This window comes from Pundamilia nyererei, unplaced genomic scaffold (genome assembly GCF_000239375.1).
Source record: "Pundamilia nyererei isolate P.nyererei 1_Seehausen unplaced genomic scaffold, PunNye1.0 scaffold00084, whole genome shotgun sequence".
NCBI lineage: Eukaryota > Metazoa > Chordata > Actinopteri > Cichliformes > Cichlidae > Pundamilia > Pundamilia nyererei.
In genome coordinates this window covers 1,939,649-1,959,155 of record NW_005187485.1, presented here as the reverse complement: position 1 = coordinate 1,959,155, position 19,507 = coordinate 1,939,649, and the positions used below count along the sequence as shown (strand labels likewise).

Below are 19,507 nucleotides of genomic sequence, written 5' to 3'. Positions count from 1 at the left end.
ACTTAAACTTGCAATAAAAGTTCATTTACATCTTCAGCTGATACTTAATTATTTTGGAACTCAACTTTTAATTGCCCAACATGAACTACAAGAAAATTACACTGATCCTCTAATTAACATCTTCTAATAATAAAGCCTCGAGAGTGGTGAATGGGAAAGAACTGATGGACTATTTTGTCAACTTGTTATTCTGCTGGTCTTCCGTCTTGCTGGCGTTTAGTATGCATCACATGTCTTTATTATTGCTCAAACCCCGCATTTCTGCGCTGTGTTGTCTCTAACATGCTTACATGCTGTTTGGGACCCGGATAATAGCTCATTACGCCTCTTCCATGAACCGCCTAAGCCCTCAGAGTAGACTCTGACTCACCTGCCACACAGTGTGCAACAGTCAAACAAGTTACAGTGCTTTCACCATCAGCGTTATGAATACACTCCTACCTCTGTGTGTGTGTGTGTGAACTGTACTGAAATCTGAGCTTTGGGCGGATTGTTTTGCAACCCTTTTACTTCCCCTTCTCTGTACTACTACGCCTGGGTGTCACCGTTGCTACAAGCATGCTATTATCCGCAGTGAACGGTTGAAGTGGACTTCTGTGAGTTATTACTTGGTTTTTCTATACCATCGCTGTCTCTCTGTCATCATGGGTGACTACAAGCCAGCCGAAGCATTAACCCACAGGAGAAGAGCGACTCTCGCAGTGGCGAGAGCTGCGACTCTCCAGCCGATGAACAGGAGGTTTGAAGGGGATCGTCAGAGCTTGGTGGCCGCAGACATTAGCTTTGAAAATGAACATAACAAACATGACCATTCACTGGAAATAAGCCGGAATAAAACGAAGAACGATAAGAAGAAACGCAGGAATGATATAAGTGACATGTTGAGGTGAGCTGACTTACTGAAGTGTTGCCCAGTTTGAGGAAAGTGGGAAGAGTTTTTTGTTTTTCCTTCAGGAAAGATATGACAACATGCTGCCCGTAGCTAACGGCTAATGTTGTATCTAGCGTTTCTTAATGCTAGATACGTGTCCTTGTTATTCATTGTCGGTAACGACTTGGTTCAGGGTCGTGGGGGGACGATCTGGACCAGAGCCTGTTTATTTTTCCACAGTTGTCACTCATTCATTCATACTTACACTCCCGCTCTTCTTTAGTGCTGCTGGGCCGAGTTCCAGGAACTTTAAGATCGGGTATATGTGTCTCTAATAAATAAAATGCACAATGTGGGTTGTTTCGTGGGAGGCTGTGTAAAGGGGAACCCTATGAATAGGCGTGAATTAACTTAATCTTCTCAGACCAGTTATGTAACACAAACAGCCGATATAACACTGTTTGGTTTGCAAAAGTTTCGCATATTCGTTTATATTGCTGATTGCTGAAGCCTCATCAGAAATGGCCTGGGTGGAAGGGTGTAGTCAAAAAGCAGTTTTTAATATAGGGAAACAGGGAGGATAAAAGTCTGAGGAATGCCAAACTACACAAGAACTCCATTGAAAATCAGTGGCAACAGTTTCAATTAAGTGATGAATCCAAATTTGAAATTCAAATTATCACCAGTATGTACAGAGGAGGTCAGGAGAGATGCACAACAGTGAGTGTCTACAGCCATCGGTAAAAGAGATCTGTGCACATATGAATGTCTACAAACCTCAAGCAATTGAAGCAGTGCTGTAAAGAAGAGTGGGACAAATTTTCCCCACAGTGATGTGAGATAATAATAAAAAACAGACAGGAAGTGATTACTTAAAGCTCTTGTTTCTAAAGGTGGTTCTACAAGCTGTTGATTGGGTTTCACTTAGTTTTACACAGGACATGTTTGTTGCAGGACTATAAAAACCTTCACAGAGCTCCTAGCGCATCTCACTGTATATTTAACTTTGTCCTATTGTTGCAGCTAGAGTTCGAATGAAAATCAATGCAACATAAATACATTCATTTTTAATTGTCTCACTCATTTACTGTATCCATCTGATTTATTTCAGTAACTGTCACAAGACACAGGAGTCCCTGCTGAGTTCAGCCAGTGGTTATAAAAACTACAGAGGAGTCCTCAACTGGTGCGTGGTAATGCTGGTAAGACACAGACAAAAAGAAACATGTGTTCCCATGAAAATCCTAAAAAAAAAAGCATTTGACAATCTTGTTTTGTTGTTTGAGCACATAAGATGATATTTTTGTTGATATTTCAATGAATTTCCAAACATGGCCAACATGTATCCAGTGACATAAAGCCATCTCTATTTCCCACTCATGTTTCTTCTTTAATTTTAATTCCAGCAGCTCTTAGTGTGGGTGTAATTGTCAGTTTTTGTGTTTTTGACAGATGTATTGTATGAAATTATGATTTTTATGATTACAATGTACATGGAAGTAAATGGAAGTCAGGATAAGCAGTCGAAAGAAAACTGGTTATCAGCTTGCTTTCAGCTGCAGCCCTGATGGTGTTAGTGTTGCAGCATAAGTTACCACGGTGATGTACCCCAGTAAGATGGGAACCACCTTCATAATACAAAAACCCAGTGTTAGCCCCCAACTGACCTGTATACAATGATATCCTGCTTCGCAGTACAGGCCTGTCAGGTGGACACCTCCAAGCTATTAGTAGAACAATCTGTCTAACCACACTTCCTGTAATTAGACTTTTTGATTATTGATTTTTTTCAGTAAGATAAATCTTATTTTATTGCATATGACTTAATATCAGTTTAGCAATTAGTATAGATAGTAATGGACTTTTATGATACAGACCATCCACTGTCATAGACTAATACACTGAGATAATTCAATATTGCATTAAATAGTAAACAAAACGATTGTCCGGATTAAGACCCTGATTAACTTATCTTCTGATATATGGGCACTTCTGCTGACCCTTGTTTGTACTAATGGTGATTGTATAAAAATGTCACCAGCGTTTCAGCCAACATTCATCCTGATAAAATGCAGAGTTTTCACTGCATTTCATCCAAGTGAAGAGGAAAAAAATATGCAGAGTCACGTTTTGCTGTCATTACTGTTGTGCTGCTTCTGTCCACTCATTTCCTCTTTGTGCAGAGTTTCCTCTCAGGCGGGGCTCAGCAGCTTTACCACAGACACACACACAGACACACAAGACTCTAAAGCATTTTGTTCAAGTTAAATAGTTCAGGCAGATAATTTTTCACTCATCAAGAAAAAAAACCCTATGAGCTCTAGCCATAGTCAGGAATCTGTTGTTCATCTATTCCCCATTCACAAGAATGGCTGCTTCTCCAAGAGTATTGGTCAGATTTTTAGTGAAACCTCAAACAGTTCTTCATTGAAACTGTTCACAAGATGAAGGTCACATTTGTTATTTTGCGTTGCAACGCTAACTGCATTGTGATGAAGTGTGAACAGATGAGCTAACTAGCTAATGTGTATTTTCCAGAGATGTCGAATAGTGTACATCCACCATAAAATAACTGACCTGTTAGTGTCAAGCTTAGCACATTTTGCAGTTCTTTCTCGCCCGTGCTTGGGAGAATGGGCCAATTATAGCAGGAAACGAGGAGATTCAGGTGGTGAACCCCGCTAATCCAACAAATCATTGTGTTCATTATAGGAGGTTTTTCCTTCATTCTGACAGACCCAGAGATTTTGTGTTTGGTAATAAGATATTACAATCCATTTAGCTGAGGAGAGCAAACGGACAGGATACAGCAAGGAGTGCAAAAGAGGGGAGCAAGAGAAGGAGATGACCATGGAGGAGAGAGTGATACAGAACGATGAGGCAATTCAATTAAAGCTGAAGGCTTTAAAATGAGAACCATGAAATAAATGTACATGTGGAGAACAGTGTAAGGAGGATTGTTGTGCAAGAAATATTTGTCATTGTCTGTCTTTTTGTTACAGGTACTGAGCAACGCGCGCCTCTTCTTAGAAAACCTCTTACGGTGAGGATGTTTAATTAGCTATTATTTCAAAAGGCTTCATGGACTACTTTTACCCAATGTGCCATTCTTAACATTAATGAGGGTGGTGTTTTAAATGTGACATGAGGTTCATGTAAGTCATCTCGTCATAATGTCATTTGTTACACTTGTGGGGTTTTTTTCCTCTTAGAAGTTAAAATAACCGCTGTGGAAAATATTATATATGAAGCAGAAAACTGAGCCAGCGCTGCATCAGTTGTAAAATATTACAACTGACGCAACGTTACTTACATTGAAGCTCAGATCTGTAAAAACACACCTGTCTTAATTTGGATCCTGGCTTTTCTTTTGGCCATCGTTCTTTGTTTTGTTTTTTTAGGTACGGTGTTTTGGTCGATCCTGTTCAGGTGGTTTCTTTGTTTCTGAATGATCCCTACAGCTGGCCAGCAGCTTGCCTAGTGATTGGTAGGTATATTTTCTGTGTAACACTTCAAAATAATGGAAATGATTCAATATTATTTTACACTGATTATATTATTTCTGGGTTTAAAAAAACATAAAAATCTTAGCTACAAAACGTGCACGAAATGCTTGTATAACCAAGACCAGGATGACCAATTTTAAGTGATCTTAAGCAGTAGTATTCCAGGTTGTATGAAGGTTGGTGACTTTTTTCACTCATTTTCAGTCCACTCCTTGTACCTGAACATGTTCTGGGGAAAGTTTTAATTTAGCAAAGAACCAGTTTTAAAATAAAATCCTTAGAAACTTGCTAACATCCTATCACCAAAACAAGTGGGGGACAAAAGTGTGATATGTAAGTGTAAATGTCAGGTCATGCAAAAAAAGTTACCTACAGTAAATGAACAATGTTTGAAAGTCTTGCCCTTAAGCTATAGGACAAAAACAGAAACTGATAGACCCATCTGGACCTTAAGTTTATTGATCTACTGCTTATTAGAAAAGGTCTCACGGGAAGGGTGTCTGCCAAGAAGTCAGTCATAAGGAGGAGAAACTGGGAGACAAGGCTGTGGCACGCCACATTGCACAAGAACTGGATAGAAAATCAGTGGCAACGAACTAATGGATTGGCTTAAATTATTATCACTATGTGTGGAGAAGGTAAGGAGAGAGGTACAACAGCGAGTGTCTGCAGCCATCTGTAAAACACAGTAGAGGCTCTGTGATTGTTTGGGGCTGAATTCAGTCAGTGGTGTTGGGGATCTTGATGGATTTCTGTATACAGAAGAGTACCGTACCACCAGATTATCATCCACCATGCAGTACCATCGTGAAAGTGTCTGATTGGCAACAGCTTCATTGTTTTCACCATGAGAATGATTCCAAACCCACTGCCAGAGCAGTCAAACACACAACGGAACAATTTTAAAACAAAAGGCAGCTAACGTTCAAGAGCTTTGAATGTCCTCAAGAAGCCTGGAGAACTATTCCTGAATGACTGCTTAAAGAAATTGAAAGGACTCTTGTTTAAGAGAGGAATAAAAATGATAAAGAATAAACAAAATATTGACTTTCAAGCTTGTTAGAATTATACAGACTCTGTTTTTGCCTTATGTACTGTATTTTCTTTTATGTTTCAGTAATTCGTTGCGATTTGCGAACGACCTAGCAAGAACGTTTCAGAAAATTAGGTGGAAAAAACATTTAAAACTGATTATAGAGCCACTTCCTTTAAGGCCTACCCTGCTATAAGACGAACACATGCAGTTTTTTTGTTTTCCGAGTACTTACTTTTATAGTATATTGCAGTGAAGGTCTGCAGTAGTGCAGCTTTCAGTGTCTCTAGAGGGACACTCACCTGCCCTATATACTGCATACTGGTGTTCTCCTGCAGAGAGGAGGAGGGAGTAAGAGAGAGGGATGAAGAAGAGAAGTAAGGAGGAAGGATTTAATGGAAGCCAAGTTAAGTAAGTAAATTTGTATAGATGGTTGGAAAACAGGACAAGAACAGGCAGAGAGAGACGGGGTAGAAAGAGCAGGAGAGTGGTGGAGTAAAGTGCTGCATCAACTCGGGACCGGAGAAGGGAAAGGGAGGGAGGAGGAGAGAAATGGATGGAGTTAAGGCAAATGACTGCACAGACAATAGGTAAGAGGCAGGTGAGGATGGGAGTCTGTTTACAGTGGCATGGACTGTAAAGCAGCCTATCCCCCGAGGGCATTCAGAGAGTCACTGCAGTAACTTACGCACACTCCCACACACACAAACACAGTCTACACTTCATGAAGCCTACCAGCAAAATGGGCAAACTTTGGAAAGAAAGTTAGACATTAAGAAAACTCTATTGTGAGTGATAAATGTTATTTTACTTTGCTGTAGTAAGTGCATTGCTTCTACAATATATACCTGAAGGCACCAGATAAAAGGTTTGTGTGTCTAACAGGTGCTAAATTGAGTTGTTTGTTCCAGTTTCATGCAGTTGGGGCACAATACAGTAGTTGGTATTTGGCAAAGAGGCTCAACAGATGCTTTGCAAAAGAAAAAGCAGTAGGGAATAAGATTTGGGCTCTTCTCAGATGTTCTTTTGTCTGGTTTCTCTTCTTTGCATTTAAAAGTCTCTTATTCTGTGAATTGTTCTTATTATTATACAACGACAACGATGGCAATAATAAAATTGTCAAAGAAAACTGTCCTAGCAATAAAGATCCTTATTTAAATGTATTAAATTGTTTAACTTTTTTATAATTTAGCACCAATGATCTTGATACACTCACAGTACTTTGTAAAATTTGCTGTGTTATCCTTTGCGACACTCTCCTTTGCATATTTGCTGAAAGCGTGAGTTGTCCTCATGTTAAACGCAGCCTAGTTAGAAGACAGGTTTCCTGACTCCATACTTTTCTTTTTCCTTCCTATAGGTGCATTTAAAGATGAGTATAATGGGAGTGTATTGTGAGGTCTGATGAAGTGATGCCTACAGGCTGATTAATTGCTTTCGTTTGTGCACAGTAATCTTACTGTATAGACTCTGCTGTGCCTGCAGCGCATTTCCTCCTTCCTGTCTTTGATGTGCCGTGTATACCATGAACTCGAAAACAACCATGTGACTGAATGACTAAAGAAATTGATTCGTAATGGCAGTTATCAAGGGTGACACTGTTGATGATCACATGATGAACCCCCCCCAAAAACAGAGCTTATACAATTCTAACAAGCTTGAAAGTCAATATTTTAGCATGACCAACGTGATCTTCATCACTGCCTGAACTCTCTTAGACAAGATTTCTTGTCATTTCTTTAAGTAGTCTTCAGGAATAGTTCTCCAGATTTGTTGAAGTCCATTCAGAGCTCGTCTGTGGATGTTGGCTGCCCTTTATTCAGTTTTCTGTCAAGATGATCCCACACTGCTTCAGTAATGTTGAGGTCTGAGCTCTGAGGAGGCCAGTCCATGATTGATATTGTTTCATTTTGTGTTTTGGATCATTGTCTCCACCACTGGCTGAAATGCAGCCCCAAACCATGACAGAGCCTCCTCTGTATTATGACTATAGACCAGGGGTAGGCAACTCCAGGCCTCGAGTTCCGGTGTCCTGGACGTTTTAGATGTGTCCATGATCCATCACAGCTGATTTAAAGGGCTAAATGACTCCAAGTTCTCCAGAGGCCTGGTAATGATTTGATTCAGGTGTGTTAACCCAGGGTGCGATCTAAAACCTGCAGGACACCGGCACTCGAGGCCTGGAGTTGCCTACCCCTGCTATAGACAGTCAGTGATGTACCTTGGTCCTGATCTGTACATACTGACAACAATTTGAACCAGAAAATTTACATTTGGACTCATCGCTCCATAAACCCCATTGTCACCAATTTTCAGTCCAGTTCTTGTGTAATTTGTCATACCTCAGCCATTTCTCCCCGTTTCCCTCCCTAAAAATGTCTTCTTGATGGTCACCCTCCCACTGAAACCATTTCTGAGGCTTCAACAAACAGATGGATTATCTGAAGGTCCAGATGTACCTCGCAGGTCCTCTGTCAAGTCTTTGCTGGATGTTTTATTTTTTTCCCCATTTCTTAACATAACTTTTAGATACTGAAACAGATATTGATACAGGTAGATGCAGAGACAGAAGTAGATTTTCATCTGATGTAAGTGATATGAAACACTGTATATCATCCAAGGTTTTGGTTGGTAGCTCTTTGGGAATCACCTCGTTGCTGCAAAAATATTATGTTATGCCTGTTAAACCATGTTATCCTTGTAATTTTGCATAGTTTCACCTAATAAAATTGGAACAAATGGTGTGATTTTTGTGAGAGGCTGCAAGTAATAAAAGGCCTAAAGATATAATTTTTCTAATTTTTCTATGTTGAAACAACACTGGTTTAGCCCTTGAGTTAGGTGCTTTTTTACGGTATAAACAAAAAAAGAATAACCTTCCTCTGATGGACTGAAAAGGAGTGAAAAAGCAGACAGTATCCAAAGGAAAACTTTCAAAGACTCTCAGAAAGCCTTGAGAACTATTGCTCAACACCACTTTAAAAATTACAAGAAGTCTAGTTCCTTGGAAGCAAAGTAAAAAAGAAATGAGGAGTTGCTCAAGACTTTTGCACAGTACCATACATCCCAAAATTAGACCTGTCTTTCTGAAGTGTTGATATGAAATCATACTGTAGAATATCTTCTTTTTTATTTTATTTTATTTTTTAAAGCTTCACTAAAGAATCTTCTTGATTATGTTACTTGATTGATTCACTTGGGATTTTTCTGTCACAGTCATTTGCTCCATGGCCTTTTTGATCTTACATATTCAAGTAAACAGTTTAAAGTACACTCATTTATTTGATAACCTCCACATCATACAAGTTGTCAAAAGAGCAGCAGACACTGAATATGGAGATGGATATACTGTGCAGGAAACAAAAGATAAAGAATAAAAAATGATGTGATTGTGTGTGTGTGTGTGTGTGTGTGTGTGTGTGTGTGTGTGAGTGAGAGAGAGCTTTTACACACACATCGACTGGTCTAGTCACTCAGCTGTCTAGCAGTTGGTATATGCTGTGAAACACATATGCTCTATTATTGCCGCTTCATTTCTTTCATCAGGTGTTGCTATTTAATCATGTGAAAGTCTGTGTGTGTCTGTGTGTGTCTGTGTGTGAGAGACCATGTTGCTCAGGTTTCAGGAAATTTTCAGTCAAAACATGAAATTGGTATATTCTCTCAGCACTGCTTTTAAAACGTAGAAGTCACTGACTAAAATGATGGAGTTCTGCTGAATACCAGTGTTTTCGGAGCCAAAATGTCTTCAGTTCATGAGCTCCCTAGTGTAAATACAGGCTGAAAAAATGATCACTGAGCATCAGCACTGACATGGTTCATTTTGTCCGACAGTGTCCAATGTGTTCATTCTGGTGGCTCTCTATACCGAAAGGCAGCTGTCGAAGGTGAGGAGAGAAACCCTGCTTGCACTAAAACGTGAGAGCAGTGTGAATTTTAACCGGACTGCTGAATTCAGAGCACTTTCCCCAAGTCTCGGGTGGGATTATTTTCCTAAAACTGTTCTCTAAAGCTGACTGTGGAGCTGACCCTCCCCAGTTGCATCTGCAAATGTGAAATGGTAAAATGAGAAATTAGTTTCACCATCTACATTTGGGCCACATTCAGTTATGCTCTGCCTGTTTGGCACAAATTGGAACAGTTTTTTGTTGTTTTTTTAACTTAACTAGGCCAGAATAACTTAAAATGTGATCTGTGGTGGGGTGAGAAGTAAAAAATGGTTAAAACATTTAGTTTCTGTAATAATTGGCAGTGTTTTAGAATTAGGTCACCAGTAAATACCCAAGGCTAAAAGCATGCGACCAAAACGGAGGCAGTTTTGTAGAAATGGATACACTGTTAAGATAAAAAAACTCCTGCTGTTCCTATGTTTGTTTGTTTTTTGGACACAGGGTTCATTCAGCGAACTTGTGGGATTTCTGGTCCATTTCATTAACATGGCCGTTCTGCTAACGTTCCCTGCAGCAGTGGTCCTATTGGTTCCCTCCATGACCTCAGGTAAAATGTGTTTCCCTATTATTCAACTGTCCTCCCTGCAATCTTGTTCCTAACAACTGTACATTACTGCGACAAATAATTTACTAAAATGGTCTCATCTCTTATGCAGCCAAAACATTATCCGTTCACTCGTAGTTTACAATGTAGAAAATAATTTAAGGGTAATAAAGATTAAGAGAACATCCACTTCCTTGCCCTTCACAGAAACACGCAGCCAGTTCGGCAGTGCAGTAAAAGGCATCTCTGATACAGAGTCATAATTGGAGTCGGTTAGTGGTAATGGACCAGTTGGTCATGACTGGATTGTTTCCAGCTGGCTCTGAGGAGAGGAGAGGGGAGGAAAGGAGAAGAAAGGATAGGAAAGGAATGGAAAGGGGTGTGGCTTGCTGTGCAGGGTTATTCAAGGTTCACTACCTTCTGTCTTCATCATACACGCAACATGATTGACCCATGATGAACTGGGAATACAGCACGCCGTATTTTTACAGGAAAGACAAGTAGACAGAAGTCCTCATAAATTTAATGAGAAATACTCTTTAAGCACCTTTTTTTTTTCTTTTACCATGAAACAATCACATTAATGTGCATTACTCTGTATAAAAACAATAGATTATTGCATCTACTGAAATGTTATTGCTTGATGACAATAATTTGCTGTGTCATCGCAAATTTCTTGATGGTGGTGGTGGTTATCCAAATTTCACTGTTTCCGCCGACTGACTGGCTTATACTACGGTAAAATCTTAGCCTGTACCGGGGTGTAGAGTTTTAGCTGGAACACGTAACGAACTTGACAAATATTTCACCGACAAGGTCACATTTGTCACTTAATCCACAAATGTTCCACGGTAGGAGTGTTTTATGTCATGGACTTGATAAATGTATTTAGTTCAGTTGTTTTGGCACAGCACCAGTCCTTTACTCTTCAAGCTTTAGTAAGCACACCTCTGACTTTAAATCAATCAAAGGACATCCATGTTGGGAGTTTCCTATGTAAGGCTGGTTTATTTTATCCCAGAAAGTCATTGTTTCCCCTTTTGGGTTATTTTTTTCTCTCCTCTTCTCCTCCCTCATCTCATCTGTTCTCTCACTGGGAGGTGTAGAAGTAAAGGAGTCGGTCCATCTGTCTGTCTGTTTTCTCTGCACTGCTGTTCGCACAGGAAGGACAATTGACAGAGGGCAGGTGTGTGTATGTACGAATATGTGTGCGTACTGATATTAGGTTTTGGGGGCATATATTAGGGATGTTTTCATAGTCACATTGTCAATTATCATGTAAATGCAACGTCCTGTTACAAAACACAGCTAATTTTGTGTGTCTGTGTGACAGACGGAGAAAAAGAACACATTTATAGATATTCAATCAAATTTGGTAACATACTACTAAACTTTACTGTTATCTGCTGACATCATTTCATTATTTCCAAAGCTTTGGATTGGTCCTTTAATGCATCATGGCTTTAAGTGTGTGCACCTGGGTTTGAGTGTCCTTACAGCAGTGTTTCTGATAACAGTGCGAATTTGAAAAACTGAAAAATTAAAATCACACAGATATTCAGACGTCCACATAGATGGTGTAAAGTGCAGTGCCACATACATTGTGTATTTTTATAAGCAGGTGTAAACCACCCTCTAATATTCTAAAGCACGCTCTTACTCAGCTTATCAAACGACGACTCAGAAACTGCATGCATAAAGCTGTCAAAGCTTTCTTTGCATAGTGTAGTACAGCGTTAGGCGACACCACATCTGAGAGGGGGCTGGTTTTGGCATGTTTTTCCCCACTCAGGCTCGCCTCTGTGTGCTTATTATTATTATTATTTTTTTACGATTCCTATCTCTTGAGTCACTGTCTTGAAGAAAATCTAGCAGTTTAGGAGCCACACTGAGCCAGAGAGACAGATGGTTAATGGATAAGATCTGGTATGGTTTGCTGCCAGGTGTGCTGACCTCCTCCTCACCCTGCTGGCACAACAGGCAGTTTTTGTTTGTGCGTTTCTGAGTGTTTGTGCACATATACGTGTGCGTGTTTGTTCTCTGTCCGGCTTGATCCCTTTCTATCAAGCATATGGTGACTATTGATAAAGCCCTGGTAGGCAAGCTGGTGTAAGCGTGCGCTTGCAATTTACTAAATATGTTTATTGATCTCCTTTCAAATCAGCTTTTCCTCATTGGCCAATTAGCACAAACTTTGGCACGGGTTTCTGAGTGCACATTCTCTCAAAAAAACAACAACAACATGGTGACTATGTAATAATGTCCTTGGCATAGTTAGACTGCTTTTATACTTTGTGTTGAGATGATTTATTCAGCTGTTTGTTCCAGATCAAATGACAGCCTCTCATTGTCTGTCTCCTTTCCTTTTTCACTCTCCTACCTCTCTGCTCTGTTTTCCATCCTGTCCCTGGCTCTGCTTCTAACGTACATCCCATAATTTTTTTTCCTCGCATTGTTCTCTTAGTTTTTATGTCCTCATCCATTCTTCTTCGCTAATTTTTCCTTACTGTTAGCATCCCCTCATATCTTCCTCCTCATCTTCTTCTTAGATCACATATGAGCTAATTACATGTTTCTGCATTAGTTTATCCACAGTGCTAATCCTTACCTCTTTTTCTCCCTCTCCCCATGACAGTTGGTGGTTTATTCGTACTTGGTACTTACACCATTATCTTACTTAAACTGTACTCCTATAAGGATGTCAACTTGTGGTGCAGAGAGCTGAGCACTATGAAGGCAAAGAAACTGTCCAGGTCACTGTCTTGTAAGTCACACATACGCATGCTTATTTAGATTTATATTTTACACTCACTGACATCATAAGAAAGTAAGCAATATACATTATCATTTTGTTTTTATACTCGAAATGGCTTTTAATGTGATTTAGTTTCTACCCAGAAAGAGGTTTCAGTATATCGCTCGTGCTGTTATGGTGACATCTACTGGCAGATAGTTGACATCACAGCTTTCTGATGAAACTTACATGAATGGTGTAAATTTTATTTATGTCTGGTACAGGCCCGTCAGAACAGCGTTTCTATGAAAGTGAACGCAAAGTGTGCTATCCTGGCAACCTCACCCTCCGAGGTACTCAGAGCTTTTTTTATCATTACTGTTTGCTGGGATGTGAGTTGATTGTGTTTCTGTGATGCACCACTGTTTCTGTTTTACTGTGTCACATGTTCTGGTTAACACACTGACTTTCTCTCCACCTCTGTAGACATGTACTACTTCATCTTTGCGCCAACTCTGTGCTATGAGCTCAACTTCCCCCGCTCTCCAAACATTCGCATGAGCTTCCTGCTAAGGAGACTCTTTGAGATGGTGAGGAAATATCTCATGTCAGCATCACCCATTAAACACCTTTAATGTAGCTGTGTGTTCAAAGTAAGCACAGACACACACTCAGACGATTAGAAGTATCACCTAAAAGTGCTTAAGTGCTAGATCACAGTATAAAGGTGGCATATTTCTGCAGAAATATTGGGTTATGGATACGATGCGGTGTATGTACAAGTTTGATCAACAACACAGGGCACAATCCCAACATGTCACACAAACAGGTGCATCCTTTAAGAGTGGAACTGAAAAAAGGCCATTTATATCACTGAAATAATGTCACTCTATCAATTTGTGCCTTTCTCCTCAGCTTTTTTTCACCCAGCTGTTAGTTGGACTCACTCAGCAGGTACAGTCGGATAAACCTAAACATCACCGTTTAAAATGTGTACATTGCAGCTCATGTCTTAAAGTAGCTTGAGTATTTTTTTCTCTTTCTGTCAGTGGATGATTCCCATCATTCAGAGCTCAATGAAACCACTAGAGGTAAGTCAGGCAAAATGAGACAGACGCTACAAGTGTGAAGTGGTTTTAAACCAGATGTGTAAAATCTGTTCAAGTATTTTGTGCCTTAAAAATAAATTCTGTAACGTTCACACCAGCTGCATAATTTTGCAAATTTTCAACCTTATTTGCAACCAAGCTCAATTTTCCGCTCAGATCTGACCAATCAGACCACAGCATTTGGCAACAAGTGCGCTCTAGGCTCAAAGCTCCCACAAGTGTTGAATTTACAAAAACATGTAAATAGTAAACTATAATATATTATTATTTTTACCTCAGACAACGTTCCAGATCAGTCGGCTCAGTGGAGGAAATCCTCCTTGCTGCTGCATTCTCGTGATAATTGCATGAAATTGAAGTTATGCAACAAGTTCGGATTTAAAAATGCATGAATTTCTTCTCACTTTTTAGGAATGTGCTTGGTGTGTAACGACCTTTACTGTGTGTTTGTCAATTCACGCCTCTTTTCTCGTGTTTTCTCTCCTGTAGGACATGGATCTGTCCAGGATGACTGAGAGACTCCTGCGACTGGCTGTGCGTAAACACTATAACATTAAGCACCGTGACATCAAAACAGAGCTCCAGTTTTGATAAAAATGTGAAGCAAGAGATCAGAACTGTTAATTTCCAGTTCTTGTACTTGTCAGTGTTTTGGACTTGCAGTATAAAGCTACAGTTTATTTATGACCAGAGATCATGCCACAACTGTAGTGCAACTTCTCAGTCATCATTAAAGCAAATACATGCATGTAGTGTGCACGCATGTGCCAATTTATATTTAAGCTGTAAACAGTTACTGCGTATACTGAGCATGCAGCAGCATGTTGGGTGAGGGTCATGTGTTGTTCTTGTTCACGAGACTTGAACTTGTCTTTCCAGGTTCCTAATCACTTGCTTTGGCTGATGTTTTTCTATTGGTTCTTCCACTCATCTTTGAACTTCACAGCTGAGCTGCTGCGCTTTGGTGACAGACAGTTTTACAAAGACTGGTGGTAAGTTTTTGTCTGTGTTGTTTGTGATTTTTATGAGGTGTGGTGGACTGTGCTCAAACACTTTTTCAGAGTAGCTCCATGCGCTAATAACTGCATGTGTGCATAAGAGAGCGGATTTATGTGCATTCTCATGAATGTATTTGGTTTATATCAATGCCATTTGTATAATCAAAGCAGTAAACTTGTGAATCAGTTTGTGTATTTCTAATATTTGTAAATAGGTGTCAGTCAGTGGACTGTGGAATAATTGCTTTTATTTCCTCCTTTCTCATGAAAACAGATTTCCTTATGTCTATCAATATTAATCAAGCTGCTTTAAATTCATTATTTAGAGGCTGTAATCCAGCACACTGTTTGATGGCTTTTTATTATTATTATTTTTTTTTTTATAGGAATTCGGAGTCGGTGACATATTTCTGGCAGAACTGGAACATCCCAGTGCACAAGTGGTGTCTGCGGTAAAGTGAATTATTCACACAGTAGGACATTAGAAGGGAGGAATTAAATTATAGGACTCGGCACAGGAGACGGCGGTGAATTTGATGCAGCGGGATGCGCTTAACAAGGCACACTGATGTATTTAGGAAGTGGATTCATCTGGCTGTAATTGAATAAGCAGTGGTGGTAAATACAGCAAATACATTTCTATTAAACAAGATGAAGTGAACGCGGTGCTTTCTAAAGTGTATTTGCTCTTAGAGAGACAGAATTACAGCAGGTCTACTGTAGTACACATGGTAAACAAATTCTAGTTTACTGAAAAAATATAATTTGTTCTCAGAATAATCTCTCTGATTTGAATGTAGGTATTCACACATTTTTATATCTGTTCTTCTGTGTCTTGCAGCCACTTTTACAAGCCGCTTCTGAGGAGAGGATTCAGCAAAATGTTCAGCCAATCAGCTGTCTTCTTCTTGTCAGCTTTTTTCCATGAGGTAAGAATAAAGACCAAAACTGCTTTTTCTGCTGAGCTTTCACTGTCATTCAAAAAGGGAAAAAAAGTAGCAACCAGGTGCTGCTAATCAAATGCACTGATTGGTTAACTAGTAAAGAAGTGTTAGCACCTCTATGAGAGCAGAAATTTTTCCTCTTCGCTCATCCGGAGCATTTACTGATGTTCAGGACATTACAGAAGTTTTGTGGTTCAGACCACAAAACTTTTGGAACAATGTTGTTTAGACAGATGAGACCAAAGTGACCAGAACAAGAACACAGCATATCAGCACAAACTCTTCATACTAAATGTAAAGCACAGTGGTGGAGGGGTGATGATTTGGGCTTGTTTTGCAGCCACAGGACATGAGCGCTTGCATTCAGTGGCCTGACCGTGACCAGTGTCTGGGTCATGCAACAGGACAATGGTCCCAAGCACAGCAGCAAATCTACAACAGAATGGCTGAAAAAGAAATGAATGAAGGTGTCAAAGTCCAGACCTCAATGAACTGAAACGATGTTGTAAATAAGTGTGGCTCAAAATGCCTCCATGACTGATAAAGTCATACAGAAATTATCTGCTGCAAGTTATGAATCATCGGGTGTGTTTTGTTTTTCACAGGATTGCATACAGTGCTGTGAAAAACATTCTTTCTTACATGGCCGCACGTTGACCTGGATGAAATACAATGTACACAGTGTTGTACCTCTTTATCAGTGTGGTGCAAGTTGTCAAGCATATTTCTAGAAATTATAGCTGAATATTGATGATTCTGATCTGATTTCTTTCCCTGTGTGTTTCCCTATCTGCCAGTACTTAGTGAGTGTTCCCCTCAGGATGTTCAGGTTATGGGCTTTTATGGGCATGATGGCACAGGTAAGACGATAAATATACGGCTACAGTTGACACAAACTGCCATGTACTGAAATTTTTAATGTAACATGGGTGCGAATTCCTGCTCAGTGTTTAAAAATGCTAAAAGAAAAACAAAGCTATATGGAGACCAGATGTCATCATTGTATATAACTAAGTCATACAGAGGGTCAAAATACAGACGTTTTTATGATATTTCTTTGAACTGTTGATGGACATCTTGCGGTGTTGTCAGTGTTTGACCCCGAAATGATTAACTTAATAAATAGCCTTATTAATGTAGCGGGGGATGTTTGATGTACCAATGATAATCGGCTATCATGGGCTGTCTCTCTGGGTTTAATATTTACAAACAAAAAGAAATAAGAAGTTAAATAAATTAAAGTTAGGTTAATTAGGGCTGTCATTAGTGATATGTCATGATTACTCCTTGTGGGCTTTTTTTAATGATGTTTTATTCGCTCACCAGCTTCCGTTAGCCTGGTTCGTTGGCTGTTTCCTGCGTGGTAACTACGGCAACGCTGCAGTTTGGATTTCCATCATTATCGGTCAGCCGTTTGCTGTCCTCATGTACGTCCACGACTACTATGTCATTCACTACAGACAGGAGGGAGACTAATACACATGTATATTCACACAACTTGCAACACATCTTTCTTACTTAAGTGTAAATACCACTAGACTAAAGCACAGGTAACACATATTGTCCGCTACTCCTACATGTCAGGATGAGCGGGTCACATCGACTGTGTTGTGGTTGTAGTGTGTTTACATTAGATACACTGACTTTTGTGTCTTCCTGCTGGAAAAGCTGAGAATACAGTGGGGGAAAAAGCAGAAATAGTTAAATGTCCATCTTGAAACACTACTGTAACATAAGGAGAAAGGTGATGTAGCATACAGCATCATACTCAGGGGATTTTTTTTATTTCAGTGCCTTGTAAAAACCTGATGGTTAGTTTGGGGATTCATGTTTATGGTGAGTTTGTCGTTATTGGTACTGTGAGAACAGCAGACACAGGGTCTTCTTTACTCTATTTCCATAAAGGGTTTACTTATCTTTAGCATGTGAATCACAGTGGAGACACTGTGCTTGAACACTATGAAATGCTAATATGACACCATGATTCAAAGGGTTGTTGTTGGTTAGGAAAGAGATCTATGATCCAATCATTTTTCACTTTCTGACCAAAGGGGCCTTAAACTGTCTGGTTTTACTGTGAGGGGAGGATCATAAGAAGAATGTATACTTCTAGGATTTTATTAATGTAACTTTCTCTTTCAAATTGTGGTTATTGGTTATAAAGTCTGTGTGTGTATGTTTGGGGTGTTTTTTAACTGAGAAGCTGCCATGTATCAGTTGCGGCACCACTTTTTTTTTTACTGACTTTTTAAAAATTTTGTATGACAACAAAAACAACTAATGTGGTAAAAACAATTACAGAATGTGCTGTATTAAACACCAGACTAGTGCCAAGTAATGTCTAATGATAATTCAAACTACAGTTTGTCTGAAAATAAAGTTTTAATTTAAGTCTTATGAAGTGTGTGTTATTTAGATTTTTTTTCCCATTTTGGCATGAACATGGTTTTTCTCATTTTAGTTTAAAAGTGAAAAAAAAGATTAAAAGTAAATAGACAATTTTTGGTATTGAAAGTGAAATATGCAGAAAACAAGAAGACAAGTGCAGCGTTCTCATAGCCTTCATGTATTTTCTTTCCTCCGTGCGGCCATATGTAAATATATTGCTAGAAAGGGAAGTTGAGATTTTAACTTTGTAAAAAATTTCTTTTGCACATCCTGTTTACACTCGAAAAGCCTTGATAGCATTGGTTTGGACTCCTTTTTGCACTCAGAGCTGCTTTCATTCTTTGTGGCAAATACTCAACAAGGTGCTCAGAGATTTTTGACACAGATTTGTCAGCTGCACATCAATGATGTGAATCTCCTGTTCCTCCACAATCCAGAGGTGCTCTGTTGGTAACTGGAGGCCAAATGAGTGAACTGATTGTAATTTTTAAAAAACAGTCTGAGGTGACAGGAGTTTTGTGTCAAGGGTGCGTTACCTGCTAGAAGCGGCCTTCGGTATCTGTGTGCACTGTTCTCATAATTTGGTTGTATAGTCAACAATGCTTAGGTAGGCTGTGGTATTTAAATGGTGCTTGCCTTGTACTAAGGCGTCCAAAGTGTGCAGAGAAAATTTATCCCATGCCATTACACCACCAGCAGCCTGAACCTTTAATACAAAATATGAGGGATCCATGCTTTCATATTGTTAAAGCCCAAATTCTGACTGCCATCCACATGGAAATCAGAAATCCAGACTTGAATTACAGCCTCAGTTTCCTATTTTTAGCTGACTGGAGTGATACCTAGTGTGATCTGCTGCTGCTGTAGCCCATCTGCTTTCAGTTTTGTTAAGGTTGTTTTAACTATGTCAAGCCTAAATGTGCTGCTGTGTGTTGACTCATACATACTTGCATTCATCTTCAGTTGAATGGTTGTGTGTAACAAAGTGAGTGTATATTTTAGAGGCCCAACTTAAAGTAGATCATTTAAGATAAATTATAACTTTCACTCAGCTTCTCGCTGTTAAACTTTCCACAATGGTGGAAATTTTTGCAAATATCTGAACTTGAAGCAGCTTTTGGAAGACGATGTTTCAGAGCTGTACTAATTTACTGTGGAACTGTATTGCCTTATCTCCTTAGATTTCTGTAGACTAGGCAGATATTTAAGTCTATGAGAAAAGACAATCTCCGAGTTGGTGACTAATTTCTCTTTCACTTGTTAGTGTACAATTTGAAGGTTTGTAATAATTAGATTAGGAGACAGTAATTTAACATTTACCAAATTAGAAGGCATATCTAATGGCTCACATGGCTCACGAGTTGGGAGTTCGTCTTGTAATCGGAAGGTTGCCGGTTCGAGCCCCGGCTTGGACAGTCTTGGTCATTGTG

At 39.4% G+C, this 19,507-nt stretch overlaps 1 protein-coding gene across 1 annotated transcript; it reads left to right on the top strand.

Moving 5' to 3' along the window:
- Positions 1-390: 390 nt before the first annotated feature.
- dgat1b (diacylglycerol O-acyltransferase 1b) lies at positions 391-18,068 on the top strand. Its single transcript, XM_005738547.2, has 17 exons — positions 391-886; positions 1,983-2,073; positions 3,874-3,914; positions 4,273-4,358; positions 9,245-9,297; positions 9,802-9,907; positions 12,540-12,668; positions 12,923-12,991; positions 13,125-13,228; positions 13,554-13,592; positions 13,688-13,729; positions 14,237-14,281; positions 14,627-14,739; positions 15,132-15,197; positions 15,587-15,674; positions 16,487-16,549; positions 17,016-18,068. The coding sequence occupies exons 1-17, from the start codon at positions 645-647 to the stop codon at positions 17,163-17,165; spliced, it is 1,527 nt and encodes a 508-aa protein (XP_005738604.1). The 5' UTR covers positions 391-644; the 3' UTR covers positions 17,166-18,068.
- The last annotated feature ends 1,439 nt before the right edge of the window (positions 18,069-19,507 follow it).

Excerpts from the sequence above, each read along its gene's own strand:
- dgat1b (XM_005738547.2), top strand. The coding sequence starts at position 645 with ATGGGTGACTACAAGCCAGCCGAAGCATTAACCCACAGGAGAAGAGCG. Across the intron at positions 2,074-3,873 it reads ACTGGTGCGTGGTAATGCTG|GTACTGAGCAACGCGCGCCT; the intron begins GTAAGACACAGA and ends TTTTTGTTACAG. Across the intron at positions 13,730-14,236 it reads GCTCAATGAAACCACTAGAG|GACATGGATCTGTCCAGGAT; the intron begins GTAAGTCAGGCA and ends TCTCTCCTGTAG.